Genomic DNA, 16,773 nt, shown 5'->3' on the forward strand with positions numbered 1-16,773 from the left:
AATTGAAACAAAAAAAAAAACAAATAAATTATATCGCAAAGTATAGTTTTTTAATAATTTTATCAACTATATACATAAGTTACATTGATCTCTATATTTCCGTTACAATTATAAAATAGAATGTTTAAACATAATCTTAAGAATACAAAAATAGTGGTTTTCTCTAAAGAATGGCTGAAGATTAGCCTTAATACTATGTACATGATCACAGTGAGATGATTTCCTAGTTATTTTGTTTGCTATTCATACCCCTGGTTTAACAAAAAACTGGAATTAATCTTATTACTTTACATTATTATTAAAAATGTTCACTTAAACTAATTGAACAAGAAACACAGTTTGGTCAGGATCTTTTCAATTCGGTGTTCATGTTTTTCTATTCACAAAAATAAGTTAATTATAATTAACTGTACAAGAAATTATATAGAACTTGAAAGTACAGCCTTCATAAATGATTACAAGCCACATGACGAGTAATTTTATTTCCTTCAGGTTAGCAAATTTCGGTAAAATTGAAACAATAAGATCAAGACTATATTAAAACACAACATTCTGTTTCACTGGCTGGTGACTGGTGTAATTTTTTACGAGATTCTATGCAACCAATCAGCGATCTCATTATCTCGAGCGTAGATGTAACGGTTTGTCATTGTTCCTTGTAAACGAAGCATTAATATTGGTGATGGGGGACCGCCTAGCCGGGTGTCTTGGCCGGCGGAATTCGATCTGCCGAGACAAGCATCACGGACGTGGGCTGGAATTTGGATGGGTGACCTAAGGCAGGCTCGGGGACGTGGCTGTGACAGCCTACCAAGAGACCTGGGTCGCCCAACATTTGCCGCACGCGTGTGGTCCCCGATAAATGGTAATGAGAACAGAGCAAGAAAATCTCTGTAACTTAAGACCATGCTATCATACATAAACTAGACGAGACTTTGCCACCAAGCCACCCGTGTAGTAAATAGGATGGTTCGAAGAAAAGTACTCGAGTAATGAAGGAGGGTGTACAAGGGGCCTAATAAGAGGCTTAAGTGCCGCGACATACATACATACATAATATTGGTGAAGCCAAGATGTAGGGACTTTTGTTTGGCAGTATTAATCATGCGATGTTGGTTGCCTAAGTTCGGTACTCACATGGTTTGTAATCATTTATGATGGCTAAAAGTAAAATAATTTTTACTACAAAATATACATTAGTTGTAGTTTTATTCTATTTTATACTTACCAGACATTGAGATATTGAAATTATAAAATAATGTAACTTTTCAAAGAATTTTTGTTGTTCTGATATCAACTATGACAAAAACCAACGTAAAAATAACTACGATAGATACGACTTTTAGAAAATTTCATTTAAGTATTTTCAATTTTACATTTTGTTCTATTAACATTTACTATAGAAACAGCTGTTATTTATTTATAGTAGCTATATTTACCTTGTTAATTTTTATCGAAGGTGATGAGAATAAAGTGCATATTTTTTTGAAAGGTTGATTGTTGATTTCAAGGTCAGGTACGTGTTTTTCAATTAATGTCAAAAATAACATTTCTTCTAATTTTATGAATTGATCGTTCCTTGTCAATGCCTCCATAGTTTATTATAATTTACAGATTTTAACCCACTTTCCAAACTCAAAATGAGTAAATGAATGTTTAATTATTTAAACAAAGAACATCTGGATGAACACTCTAATACGCCATATTTCATACATCTTACAACAAAAAAGAATTCTAAAATATCGAAACAAACAGAAAACTCTACTATGACTTTCTATCATCATTAATTATTACTCTGGATTACTCTGAAACATCCATACAAGTAGTTCTGTTCATTGTTTCGAAGTCTTTCTAATATGGATTCGCTTCCTTCTTTTGCTTGTAGGGAAACGAATTCTACATATGCTTTTTTTGGAAGAGGTGAGTTGTGATTCATCATTTCTCAAACCAAGTAGCCTGAATACAGGTATTTTTAAAATGCGTGCCAAACTTTCTTCATTATAATAACCTGGCTTGTGCTGTTTTATTTCTTTAGCTAGTGCAATTAACGTGTCTTCAAAAGAGTTTTCGGTGTTGATTTTTGCACCTTGTTCAATTAAGAATTTTACAACACTCAAACACTGATTACAATATAACTCATATGGGTACCTTTTAAAGTCCTGCACAAAACGTGAAATTGCTAAATACAATACCGTGTGGCCAGTATTGTCTCTGTCATTAACGTTCGCCCCATGGTCCACAAGATATTTAACAATGTTCAACTCTGCTGAAACAGTCGCATGGATCAACATGTGATCAATCTTGTCGACATTATCATCATCATATTCCATGTGTCTAGCAATAATCTGACCGACGCCCAAAAGAAGAAACAACTTAACATCACCCACATTTAATGAAACAGCTAAATGTAATGCTGTTCGGCCATCATTATCTTTGGAATTGACATCTGATTTACAATCCACAAGAAATTTGGCAACTTCCAACTTATTGCTTAAAAGAGCTACATGCAGTGCCGTGCACCCATCATTTTTTTTAATAGTAACGTCTGCACCAAATTCTGCAAGGTACTTGATAATGTCTAGCAGACCCTGCTCTGCAAGCAAATGCAGTGCGGTATTGCCGTAAATGTCTCTACTATGAAGGTCGGCACCGTGTTGTGTGAGTAACTTGACAATCTCCAGGTGGCCCTGTAAAGCAGCTGTGCTTAGAACGGTCCTTTTGCATATTTTGTCCCTAGTGTTAACGTTTGCTCCGCTTTTTAGTAATAAGTCTACCATATTCAATGTGCCTGCTCTAGCAGCATGGTGTAAAGGCGTCATCCCGTAATCGTTATCTTTGACTTCAACGTCTATACCGGATTCCACCAAAAACTTTGCAATGCAAATAAGGGAAGGTTTTTCTGAAATTGCACGAAGCACGGTGTTATTACACATATCCTTGCTGTTGACGTCGCCACCTTGCTTCACTAAATACTTGACAGTTTCTAATTGTCCTCCCATTGCAGCAGCAACAATTAAAGACTTTTTATTTATGATACTACAATTGACATCCAAGCCTCCTTTCCTTAGGATTCTGAGGATATTTAGTTTGCCTAAATATGCGGCTGCGAAAGGAATCATGGAATATTTTGCATCTAAAAAATGTTCTAAACGATCTCCCTCTAAAATTTTCTCCAAGAGATATGTGACGATATTTACGTGATTTTCGCATATGGCTACGTACAATTCGTTTCCACCATATCTTACATTTGCTTTAATGTCTGCTCCTTCCTGCACCAAGAATTTCACGACCTCCAAGTGACCTCCCTTTGCAGCTTCAGACAGTGTGGTGTTATGTCTTATCCTTTCAATGTTAATGCTTGAACCTTGTTTAACCAAGAACTCCACCATTCCTAAATGACCCTCACGAGCAGCTAGGTGCAGTGGTGTCATTTCTCTGCTATCTATAATGTTTACTCCACCCCTCTCTACAAAGAACCGCAAAATATCTAACTCATTTCCAAAAAACCGACATCTTAATATCTTGTCATTTTCATGAATTTGTTGGTACAATTCAAAAATGGTAGTTTGTTTGTCTCTAATGATTTTGAAATTTATGCATTTAAATAGCAGCTGAAGTGTAGCTACGCAACCTTCTACTGCTAAATAGTGAGCTAAGCAGGGAAAACGGTGTATGTATACATCGATCTCATACGACAATGACTGATAATTTTTGAAAATATTGTGTGGTATGTTATCCAAACAGTCCTGAAGTAAACTGTCAAAAAAATGAAGTATAATTTTATATTTTAAATGCTTTAGTATTTTGTCAATCAAGAATTTTTGAAAAGCTGCATTTTGGTTTAGACGTAATTCTCTTAGCAAACGTTTGGCAACAAAGTACTCGGCAAACGTTCTGTGGATGAAATGAAGATTGTTGTTCACTTCTTCTATAATTCCTATATTTAACACACTTGCTCTTATACTTTTTTCATCTTCTTCGAAACGAGTAAAAAGTCCACGTTCAGTTGTATCCAGGATAGCGTCCAAGGCTAGCGTTTGGTGGTAGTCAAGGCACTTATCCCACCAGTAAGCTAACGCTTCCGTTACTACCGTGTTTCCACTCGGATTGTTTTTATCCATAAAAACGTTTTGTTTTTTGTCAACGAACATCTTGTACAATCTTGAAATATTCACTTTTCCAGGTAGTTTTGGTTCTAAATCGTCCTCTTTTAAAAATTCCTTACATCCTTTCCAATTCACTTCCTCTTCACATCCACTGCCCTGCTGGAAAATCTCTGCCAGCATCCGCACTTGCAGCGGTATCGCGGTAAAGTGATTGCCTTCCCAAGGAGACGTTATTGTCCAGGATGACATTTTTCTCATCAGAGCATTAGCGTACTGCTTACACTTTTCTCGATCAGTATGGTCCAGCCGCAAATTGTGAGTCCAGTAACTCGTAAGAAAATCTAATTGGTTTCTCTCCGTAAATGGTTGCAACTTAAAGGACCCCACTTGTAACTTCTTTTCCAATTTTTGAGCTACATGTGTTCTGGTAGTAACTAAAACTTTAGTCAGATTAGGAGCTTTTTGGCAATCGACGAGAAAGTTTACAATGAGTTCAGTGTAATTGGGGCCAATTTCATCTACTCCATCTAACATTAATACCACTTTATTGTTCATCGAAAAGACAAACTTCTCTAATGGGCCTCTCAGTTTGGTTGCCTCTTGGGAATCGAGCAGTTCCAATATATTTATTCTCTTACCTTTTCCGAGCAAATCCTTTAAAACCCTTGTATAATGACCAAGTTCTAATTTGAGAATCCACAGGTGTGGATTTTTCTCTTTTATAATTATTGCTAATTTAGTGAGAACCGTAGTTTTCCCCGCACCCGCACTGTCAGAGATTATTATCATTTTCTCTCGCACCTCGAAGATGTTGCCTTCTTCTATCTCTTCATTTTTCCTGATAAAAATGCGGTTTATATATTGATGTTTAATATTTTCCTCCAAAAGTCCTAACTTTGATCCTACTTTAAGCTCTTCATTTCTCACTAGTCTCTCCAATATTTCTGAACTGAGAGCTTTGCTATAATTTTCCATAACTTCAGGAAAAAAGAGTTCCTTCAAGTTAAAGGGTTTATCTTGAAAAATTACACTTTTCTTCTTTAATAAATTATCCTGTGTCTCTTGCGAAAGATCTTGGAATGTCGGGGATTCTCTTATAACATCAAAACTGTTAGAGATTAATTTAATTTCTTGAGCCACTTTATTATGCCCTTCTGTCAATAAAATAACTTTTTTATGCTCATACTGGTCTAGGATTTCTTTTAATTTGTTACTGATACGCCTTAGCGATTTTGGGCGAACTATTATTAAGTAGACATAATTGTAATGCCCAAATCCATCAATTAGCTGCTTCTGATTTTCGATACTATAATCGGGAAAGATACACATTACATGCCGTCTCATACCTCGTACTGCCTGGTAAACATTTATTTCTTGCAACAAACAACTTCCATCGTCTATAATGTGGTAAATTCTTTTTGAATTTGGGAAATCCCGAATGCCACGTTGAAAAGAAACATTATATTTCTCCAATTCCTGCCAATATCTATCCTTCCTTATGTCAGAAAACATCGCCTTCGCGTAAATTTCATTCAAACATTTACCATCTTTCTGTTGGAACCAATGCATTATCTTACCATGTATTTCTGAAGGAGATACTTTGCAAATCCTCTTAGTCCTTCTTAGTAATTTTTCAATAACCTTCTCTAAGCAATTTCCTGCAGGATATTCGAAATATAATTGAAGGTGTGTCAGAAAATCTTTCAGATTTTCGTCAGTGATTATTGATTCGTGGGTTCCTTTATTTTTCAAATTCTCCCTACAATAATCCTTTGTTTTTTCTTTTAATTCAGGCAAAATTTCCTCCTTCAATGTATAAAATGTAAAATTATCTTCACAGTGCAGCATAATATCAGAAGAGTCTTCCTGAATATTTAAAAATTCCAAGGCCCTCTCATTGATATGAGTATTAGTGCAAATGATAACATTTTTCAATTTAAATTCTCCTTTAATGTCTTGGTAAGAAAAGAAGTACTTGGGAAGACTGAAATCGTCCTTTTTTGAGTTTGTAGACATCAGTTCTTCCATAGTGATCCCCGTCTTTTTCTCTTTATGTTTCGCCTGCAACAATATGGCGCCCCCTGGCCATTGCAGGACCACGTCATCGAATTTGCCAGCTCGCTTGTCTTCAGTTGACAATCTCCATTCTGTTAGCCATCTTAAAGCATTCAGAAGAAAGACAGTCAACAAATTCACTTGGAATTGTACTCCTTTACTTCCAGCAGTACCCGTTTTTTTGTATGTTTGACTTTCCATTCTTGTGAGGACAACACTGCAAGAAACAAAAAGTTGAATTAACTTTATTGCAAATTTTGTAGCTACATCCATATATACAGGGTGATCCATTAACGGTATCGAGCGGCTGTATATAGAAAACTAGATGTGCTACGATTATGGGGTAAAAAATCTATTAACAAATACGACCAGAAGAAATTGATTTAAAATATTTTCAAGTTTGTGACTTCACCGCTAGGGGGCGCAACTGCTATAGTGTTAACAGAGAATTGTCGGTTTTTCGAAATTTCGCTTATATAACCTAAGTTGCAAGTACATTTTTTAGATACACTATTAAACCCTGCACAAGTTTTGTTTGAACTTTTTTTTTGTTATTACCATATCAACGTCAGTATGAAAGCTGCTATCTTGAAATTAGGAATGAAAATATTATTTTCCCGCGCAACGGTAGACGACGTTAATGAGAAAAGTTTTGTAATTGTCTCTGTTTACTAAAAAAATTAAATGCAACGATGTAGGTTTTTTTTCATGGCTCGATAGACCATTATGGAAAACAAACACACAAACTGGAGGTCGATATCTTTTTTAGTTTTCAAATTATTGCTAAAATATTGAGGTTGTGCTAGAACATCCTCCTTTATTTAGTTCTCTAAATAACATTGACATAACCCAAGCCAAAATTAAATTGTAAAATTATACCAATCTTGTCCTTAAAAGAATTATTGCTTTAGTTTGAAATTTTGATAACTGTAATATTTCATTTTTTTATTTATTCCAAATATCTGAGTAGTTATAAAGATTATTGTTTCTATAACGAGGCAAGCTATGCCCGATGAAAATAAGCGAAATCTTGAAAAACCGACAATTTTCTGTAACACTATAGCAATTGCGCCCTCTAGCGGTGAAGTTACAAACTTGAAAATATTTTAAATCAATTTCTTTTGGTCGCATTTGTTAATAGATTTTTTACCTCATAATCGTAGTACGTCTAGTTTCATATATACAGCCGCTCGATACCGTTAATGGATCACCCTGTATATATATTAAATCTAATAGAAATTCGGAAAAACGAATAACTGATAATACGTATTGTAGCTGTGTTATTTAAAATCATCGAAAATTCAAAAGTTGGCTATGAATTTAAACATCCATCTTGATGATCAGGAAAAAAGTTAGAAAAAGTATTTCATAGAAAAATAAACAATTTAAACAACAGAAATAACATACAATTTGCACCGTTGTTATAAAAATTATTCAAAATGATCACCGTCTTCTCTCAAGCATAAATTTATTCTTCATTGAAAATTGAAGTTTACTCTATCCAATAGCTGCTGATTGTTTCTAATGCTCAAGATGCAACTGGCGAGGTATACACAAATTCGTTTAAGATTTCCTAAAGAAAAAAACCACATCTGTTGAGGTCTGGTGATCGTGGAGACTAAATTGTGGGCAATTATTTCCTCTTGCAATCCATTTATTTGGATACCGGTGGATTAAAAAGTCTTTAACAATATTACTAAAATCTTGGGTGCTCCATCACGCATAAACCAATGTTCCAGTCTGAATTATAGTGGCACCTCGTCAAGTAGATCCGGGAGTGTTTTGGAGAAATTCTAAGTAAGTTTCGCCATTTATTCGATTCAGTAAATAACTGGACCAATTAAATACCGATCAATAACACTGATTCAAACATTTATTTTAAACTCATGTTATCCAACACCCTGTATATATATTTTCATGCTATTTATATATTATTTTATAACTACTACTTTACTTATAAGTGTCTCCTATTATTGTGTTGACAATAGAACATCGAATGCTGAGTTGCTAGCTGATAATAAATCATATATAAACCCAACCAGCCGCTCAGGAGGACGACTATAGATTCAGACTACATGTTGTTAGTTGTAATTAGACAAATAAAAACTAGCCATAGCTTCCCTGTAGAGAAGGAAACAATAACTCTCATGTTGAAAATGTCGAGGAGTTATTCATCAGTAAAGAGAATTTTCTTTTGAAAATTAATGCCTTAATGTAAAATAAACTGATAGAAATTCACTGGTTTAACCAAATCATTCGGTAACAATTCCTGCACTTTTTGGGAGTGTTACTAAAAAACTTGCTGTTTCTCGAACCTGTCTTTCAACATTGGAAAATGTTTCTCTCTGGGGGATTACATGATTTGGAAGTCTTCTCCGATATTCCTCAACACTTCTGTAGTTTCCTTCACAGAAACCTAACACTAATAGTATGTCAACTTGTTCGCTAAATGAAAACTTACCGGCCATTTTCAAAACACTCAGCAAACAATTACTAAAATTTACGCAAGAATAAATTTATGCCTGAGAAAACGGTGATAATTTTGAACATTTTCTATAACTTATCAGTGTAAATTGTATGTTATTTCTGTTGTTTAAATTGTTTATTTTTCTATTAAATTATTCTTATTCCAACATTTTTCCTGATCATCAAGTTTGAAGTTTAAATTCATCCCCAAGCCCCTGAATCTTCAATAATTTTAAATAACAGTTACAATACGTATTATTCATGTTTTTGTTGAAAACGACAAAGTTTTTTGTAAACGTAACAAGAGAAAGAAAAGTTTTAGAATTAAATTTCCCATAAATTAAAGTAATAATTTTTTTAATCCGCTAGCGGGTTAAAAAATTCTGTCACATTTCTGACAACTTATTGTGAGTTTATTATTGAAATTACAAAAAAGTTTTTAATACAAAAGATTTAGCTTTTTTATGAATTTTTATAATACAGTATTAGAAAAAACAATTGAATAACGGAAATCACTAAATTAAAGAAAAACTTTTTTTTTCTAAATGGAACATCCTATATATTAGTGCTTACTTAGCTTCGTTAAATTTTTCTCTTTTAAAAAATATATAATATGTTACTGTTTGATTCAGGACATTTCAACATACCTATTTCAGTTTAAAACTATCTATTTTTGAAAAAAACAGGAGGGAAACTTATGTCTGACTTATCGCAGTGGCTATGGACGAGGCACGCGGAACAAACGAACGACTTTGACAGAAGTTTATTTATCATCATTAATGTATTTCCTATAACAAACTAGGTATTTTAAGAAAGAAATAACGTTTAGTGAAAGTGAAAAATTTGAATACGTTTATTTTATGATAATAATAAAAATCATTCTTAACTTTAACAAGTCTTAACCTTAACAGAATTTTAATACCTAATTAATAAAAACCAACTAAAACACAAATGGTCACAGATGCTCAATGTGACCGCCATTATTATTGATGCACTTCGTATAATCCTCATTAATTTTCAGAACTGCATTTTGTATGAAATGGGAATTAAATTTGTGTAATTATCATAAAGGGCCATTCACAATCATTCAATAGAATCTGTCACCAAAAAAATGGATGATTTACATTTAAAAATACTAAGAATTAGTAACGATAATAAAAGCAATAACTGAAGTCACTAAAATAAAATAGTTGTGATGATATTCCATTATTTTCTATTACTTCCTTAAGTTGACCAGTTGTGTGCAGATTTAAACAATTTTCGAAGCTTTCATTTTTATTTCTTCTTTACACTTTGATATTTGTACAAGTTGTCAATCTCCCTGACTTAAACACAATTATCGATTTTGGAAATAAAAACATCAACTTTCGAAAAATAAAAGATTATGCCACCAATAAACAATGTCAAACAATATCTTAACTCATGTTAAAAATATGTTACATATAATGACTGATAATTCACATCCATATCTTTATAGGTTGTTTAAGGTGCAAAAATTAGATCGTAACTACTGATAATATTGATAAATTACCATCCAAAACTTTTAGACACTTTTATACCGGTTCAATATATTTTAATAAGATCAACTTTTATCAATTCCTTTGTGTGTATGTTGTCGACAAGCTTTAATACTTAATATATCGTTAATTAATCCAACATTTTTAACGGGATAAGTCCTAAAACAATTTATTTCTGCGATACAGAGCGTCCAATTTGAAAAATACTCAAAAAATCAAATTCTGGATTTTTAATGAGTTAAATTACCAGAGGGTTTGTTTCACTAATTTTTAAATTTATTAACAAGGGGTAAAATACCCAAAAAATAACGAAAAAAACAAATGCCACAAATAAATAACTTCAAACGGGAAACAAATGGTTTTAGATATTTTAAATTTATTCACACGAGACTTTTCGGTCAAAATTAATCAAAGGAACGATATAAATCATAAAAAAATAACATTCTTCATCATATTTATCATAATCTGTAAAATATATAATGCTGAATTTTTTAAGAAATGGATAACGAAAACCCTTTTTAGAATTTAAACAGGGAATATATTACCCTTACCATTAGTTTATCTGCATAATACAAACGCAGAATTGGTGTTCAGTTCAATCTGTTGAGGCACACAATTTTGGCAGTACTTCTTCCAGTATTGGTCCCAACTACAAAAAAAAGTACCAGGGAATGTCTAAGGTTTAAAATTACTATTAATATCTTATTTATTGATCAAAATATGTCATATGTATTGTGTACTTATGAAATTTATTTATTATTCTTATCAGCACAAATACAAAGTAAAATAACAGAATTAACATTTGATACAAATTTATATTACAATTTACTGTTTCTGATAAACCTCTTCGACTATACAGGGTGTAACTTTAAGTAGGGGGTCAGTTTTTTAAGGGTAATTGTACGTCTCCCCTGAATACGAATCTAAAATTCTTTTATTCAATCAAATAAATAGTAGAGTTACAATTAGTTTTTTAAAATGCACTTTAATATAATACTTGTGTACGTCGCCACTGTAATATTCGTGTATTACAAATACATGAATTGTAGGCAACCTACAGTGCACGTGAAGGGAGATAGTCAACGGTGACAAACGAAGGGGCTCAGTTGTTCCGCATTTGGAGACAGTACACCTGTGAATTTGAATACTTTTCATCGCTGGAAGCCATCAACCGACTATTTATTTGTGTGTATTTAATTTTTCTTTATTGACTACTGCTCGAGTTTTTTGCTAGGTTAGTTGTTAAAGTACTGTTTGTGCGGCGACTAAAGCGAGCCATTATTTGAGGTTACACTAAATTGTCCAGCGGCAGGGTATGAAAATTAGTAAGAAAAGGTTAAAAAAAAAATAGCTTTTGACGGAATTTGAAAAAATTAACTATTGATATACGTTTCTAAAGGTCAAAGGAAACTTCTGTATAAATATGACTTCCACTCAAAGTAACACCCTGTATAGCTAAAGTTTTAAAATAAGAGATTATTTTCTTATAAATTTGAAAATCGTAATCTGCATTGATTATTAAATTAAATTAAATTTTATTAACTTGCAAATTGATCTTTTAGTAATGTTATTATTAGGTAAAATAATCCCCCATTTTAAAATAACAGGACAAATGTATTTTCTTCAGATAACAATTAAACATTTCTTTTTATTTGTAATACTGTTTTAAATATTATGTAATCATTTAAAATAAAAAAAAATGCTTGGGAAAATGGGCATATTATAATTCAGTGGGGTTCGGCCAAAATTTTCGAGAAGGAAAATAATACTCTTAAGGAAATTAAAAGACCGTGATTATTTTGCTGAATGGTCAAAAATGTGTTTCAAATTATTCTATGAACTTGGATCCTTGCCGACTACAAATTCTAAAATCTACCTAAATAATAATAAAATCATGTCACTAATTATGGAAACAAGCAAAACAAACTAATTTAAACAGTCAAACATAATTTAAAATAAGTCATTCCAAAATATACATACGTGAGGCCAGGAACCTGAAAAAGTGGCCAAGTGTTCCAATGCAATGAAATGTGGTAGGTAGTCCAAGGTTTTTGGAGTCATTGATTTCAAATCCGTATTCGAAGTTAAGAAATTCAAAATGGTGGATCCAATATGGCATACGAAAATGCTGAAGATGCTCTGATTGTGCTGAAATTTCGTCGTTTTTTATTATAAATTAATAGATATTATAAATTATTAGAAAAAAAAAATCGTTTTTTTCTGTTGTAAATCCAATTAACTAGTTGAAATATTTCTTATAATAGTGTCCAGAGGGGTTTTTTATTCGTAATCAGCAACCTGAAAAACCCCCGAGTACTGATTTTTGTGAAAACTAAAAATTTTTATGAAGTATTGGTCTGCCGTATTGGATTTTGAATTTTACAATTTTGACTTTTGATTCGTAATCACCGATTCGAAAAACCCCCGGGTACTGATTTTCATGAAAATTAAAAACTTTTTTTGAATTATTAGTCCGCCATATTGGATCGGTTATTCTGAATTTTACAATTCTGAATTCTGATTCGTAATCAGTGATCCCGAAAATACTTAGATGCCACATTAAAAAAAGTTCCATCAAGAAATAAACTGTATGGCTCAAAGTGTTAACCTCTTTTACGGTCGCTGTCACGGTTTATTTAGAATTCTTCGAATTATGTGAATATTCGCAAAAGTTCTCAGATTTTTTTTAAATTACACACTTTAAGGAATCCAATGATACATTGCTCCTTTGGATAAGTAAGTAGTGGAGTTTAGGGAAGTTCTGTTTCCAAAGTGTGGTCAAAACGTCGAAATTCACTAATATATGAGTATAACGTTCCGCCATTTTCTCCGTTTTTTACTTTTGTACTTTGCGCCCTATTACAATGATTTATCGAAGTAAAATGATGGATGAGATGTAATAGCAGACTTTTGATTTGTTGAAATACAACAGTACCAATGAAGTATTTGAAAAGTAAAATCGCTGGTTTCCCACATGATTTTAAAAGTTTAAGTCGTTGCCACATTGAGAGTAGCTGGTCAAATGAAACTTTAAAAATAACTAGTTTAGCTTTAGATAACGACAAGACATTGTTTAAACTCATCTCCGCAGTCGCTTTTTGTTACTTTTTCAGTTTCCTGGCCCATAGTGCAATGGTTTAATTTTTTTCACAAGTGGCAAAATATCTAAATAAAGAAAACTAGAACTAAGCCAGAAATAAGGCGCTTGAGACAATATAATATCCTATGTGTCTAGCAATACTCTGACCGACCCTTAAAGATGACAAAACTTAACAGACATATCTGATGAAACAGCTAAATGTAATGCTATTTAAACGTTCTACACGTAGTAGCAACGAGCGGCAGTTATCTCTTTCTTTTTAATATAACGTATGTACAAAACCTTTCAGGATACATAACAATGTCTAACAGACCCTGATTTACAAGCAACTGCGCGGTATGTGATATTGTTGTAAGTGTCTAACATGAATATCAGCCATATTGTGTGAGTAACTTGACGATTTCCAGGTGACCCTTTAAAGTAGCTGTGCTTAGAGCGGTCCTTTTGTTATTTTGTCTCTAACGTTCACATCTGCTCCACTCTGTACTAATAATTCCGCCATTTCCAATGCGCCCGCTTCAGCGGCTCGATGTAAGGCCGTCATCTCATACATGTTTTTACTATCGACGTCTATCCCTAATTTCACCAAGAGCTTTGCAATGCAAATAAAAGGAAGGTTTTTCTGAAATTGCATGAAGCACGGTGTTATTAAACATATCTTTGCTGTTGACGTCGGCACCTTGCTGCACCAGATATTCGACGGTTTCTAATTGTCCCCCTGTTGCGGTGCCAAAAATCAGAGACTCTCTGTTTCCTATTCTACAATTGACATCCAAGCCTCTTTGCACAAGGAAATGAAGGATATTTGTTCGGCCTACATATGCGGCTGCGAAAGGAATCATGGAATATTCGGATTCTACAAAAAGTTCTAAACCATCTCCCTCTAGAATTTTCTCCAAAAGATATGTGACGATATTTACGTGATTTCCCCATATGGCTACGTACAATTCGTTACCGCCCTGTCTTACATTTCCTTTAACGTCTGCGCCTTGCTGCACCAAGAATTTTACAACCTCCAGGTGGCCACCACTCGCGGCTTCGTACAGCGGGGTGCAACGTTTCTTGTCTGTAACGTTAATATTTGAACCTTGTTCTAGTAAGAACCTCACCATTTCTAAGTGGCCCCTCCCAGCGGCCAAATGCAGCGGCGTCCTATCCAAGGTATCCTTAACGTTTACTCCACCCCGCTGTACAAAGAACTGTAGAATATTTAACCGATTTCCACAAAACGAAGGCTGAAGTATCCGTTCATTTCCACGAATTTGTTCGTACAACTCGGAAATGTTAATTTCTTCATTTTCGATAACTTTGAAATTTATGCAATTAAGTAGAAGCCGAAATGTAGCTACGCAACCTTCTTCTGCTAAATAGTGAGGCAAGCTGTGGAAATCATATGGGTATACATCGATGTCATACGACAGACTGATAATTTTTGAAAATATCGTGCGGTATGTTATCCACACAGTCCTGAAGTAAACTGTCAAAGAAACTAAGTATAACTTTAAATTTGGTGTTTTGTAGAATTTCGTCGACCAAGAACCTCTGAAAATCTGCATTTCGGTTTTGAAGTAATTCTCTCAGCAAACGTTTGGCAACAAAGTACTCGGCAAATGTTCTGTGGATGAAATGAAGATTGTTGTTCACTTCTTCTATAATTCCTATATTTAACACACTTGCTCTCAAACTTTTTTCATCTTCTTCGAAACGAGTAAAAAGTCCACGTTCAATTGTATCCAGGATAGCGTCCAAGGCTAGCGTTTGGTGGTAGTCAAGGCACTTATCGAACCAGTAAGCTAACGCTTCCGTTACTACCGTGTTTCCACTCGGATTGTTTTTATCCATAAAAACGTTTTGTTTTTTGTCAACGAACATCTTGTACAATCTTGAAATATTCACTTTTCCAGGTAGTTTTGGTTCTAAATCATCCTCTTTTAAACATTCCTTACATCCTTCCCAATTCACTTCCTCTTCATATCCACTGCCCTGCTGGAAAATCTCTGCCAGCATCCGCACTTGCAGCGGTATCGCGGTAAAGTGATTGCCTTCCCAAGGAGACGTTATTGTCCAGGACGACATTTTTCTCATCAGAGCATTAGCGTACTGCTTACACTTTTCTCGATCAGTATGGTCCAGCCGCAAATTGTGAGTCCAGTAACTCGTAAGAAAATCTAATTGGTTTCTCTCCGTAAATGGTTGCAACTTAAAGGACCCCACTTGTAACTTCTTTTCCAATTTTTGAGCTACATGTGTTCTGGTAGTAACTAAAACTTTAGTCAGATTAGGAGCTTTTTGGCAATCGACGAGAAAGTTTACAATGAGTTCAGTGTAATTGGGGCCAATTTCATCTACTCCATCTAACATTAACACCACTTTATTGTTCATCGAAAAGACAAACTTCTCTAATGGGTCTCTCAGTTTGGTTGCCTCTTGGGAATCGAGCAGTTCCAATATATTTATTCTCTTACCTTTTCCGAGCAAATCCTTTAAAACCCTTGTGTAATGACCAAGTTCTAATTTGAGAATCCACAGGTGTGGATTTTTCTCTTTTATAATTATTGCTAATTTAGTGAGAACCGTAGTTTTCCCCGCACCCGCACTGTCAGAGATTATTATCATTTTCTCTCGCACCTCGAAGATGTTGCCTTCTTCTATCTCTTCATTTTTCCTGATAAAAATGCGGTTTATATATTGATGTTTAATATTTTCCTCCAAAAGTCCTAACTTTGATCCTACTTTAAGCTCTTCATTTCTCACTAGTCTCTCCAATATTTCTGAACTGAGAGCTTTGCTATAATTTTCCATAACTTCAGGAAAAAAGAGTTCCTTCAAGTTAAAGGGTTTATCTTGAAAAATTACACTTTTCTTCTTTAATAAATTATCCTGTGTCTCTTGCGAAAGATCTTGGAATGTCGGGGATTCTCTTATAACATCAAAACTGTTAGAGATTAATTTAATTTCTTGAGCCACTTTATTACGCCCTTTTGTCAATAAAACAAGTTTTTTATGCTCATACTGGTCTAGGATTTCTTTTAATTTGTTGCTGATATGCTTTAGCGATTTTAGGCAAACTATTATTAAGTATACATAATTGTAATGCCCAAATCCATCAATTAACTGCTTCTGATCTTCGATACTATAATCGGGAAAGATCCACATTACATCCTGTCTCATAGCTTGTACTGCCCGATAAACATTTATTTCTTGCAACAACTTCCATTGTTTATAATGTGGTAAATTCTTTTTGAATTTGGGAAATCCCGAATGCCACGTTGAAAAGAAACATTATTTTTCTCCAATTCCTGCCAATATCTATCCTTCCTTATGTCAGAAAACATCGCCTTCGCGTAAGTCTCGTCTAAATATTCACCGTACTTTTGTTGGAACCAATCCATCACTTTACTGTATATTTCCAGATGAGATACTCTGCGAAACCAACTAGTTCTTTATAGTAGGTTTTCAATAACCCTTTCCATGTCATTTCCTGCAGGATAGTCGAAATATAATTGAAGGTGTTTCAGAAAATCTCTCA

General features: G+C 33.8%; 1 protein-coding gene across 1 annotated transcript; it reads right to left on the reverse strand.

Moving 5' to 3' along the window:
- Positions 1-1,210: 1,210 nt before the first annotated feature.
- LOC108914538 lies at positions 1,211-12,378 on the reverse strand. Its single transcript, XM_018720363.1, has 3 exons — positions 12,125-12,378; positions 10,696-10,793; positions 1,211-6,378 (listed from the first exon to the last, which is right to left on the reverse strand). Exon 3 carries the CDS (start codon positions 6,360-6,362, stop codon positions 1,833-1,835), a length of 4,530 nt encoding a protein of 1,509 aa, XP_018575879.1. The 5' UTR covers positions 6,363-6,378; positions 10,696-10,793; positions 12,125-12,378; the 3' UTR covers positions 1,211-1,832.
- Positions 12,379-16,773: the final 4,395 nt, after the last annotated feature.

This window comes from Anoplophora glabripennis, unplaced genomic scaffold (genome assembly GCF_000390285.2).
Source record: "Anoplophora glabripennis isolate ALB-LARVAE unplaced genomic scaffold, Agla_2.0 scaffold905, whole genome shotgun sequence".
Taxonomy (NCBI): Eukaryota; Metazoa; Arthropoda; class Insecta; order Coleoptera; family Cerambycidae; genus Anoplophora; species Anoplophora glabripennis.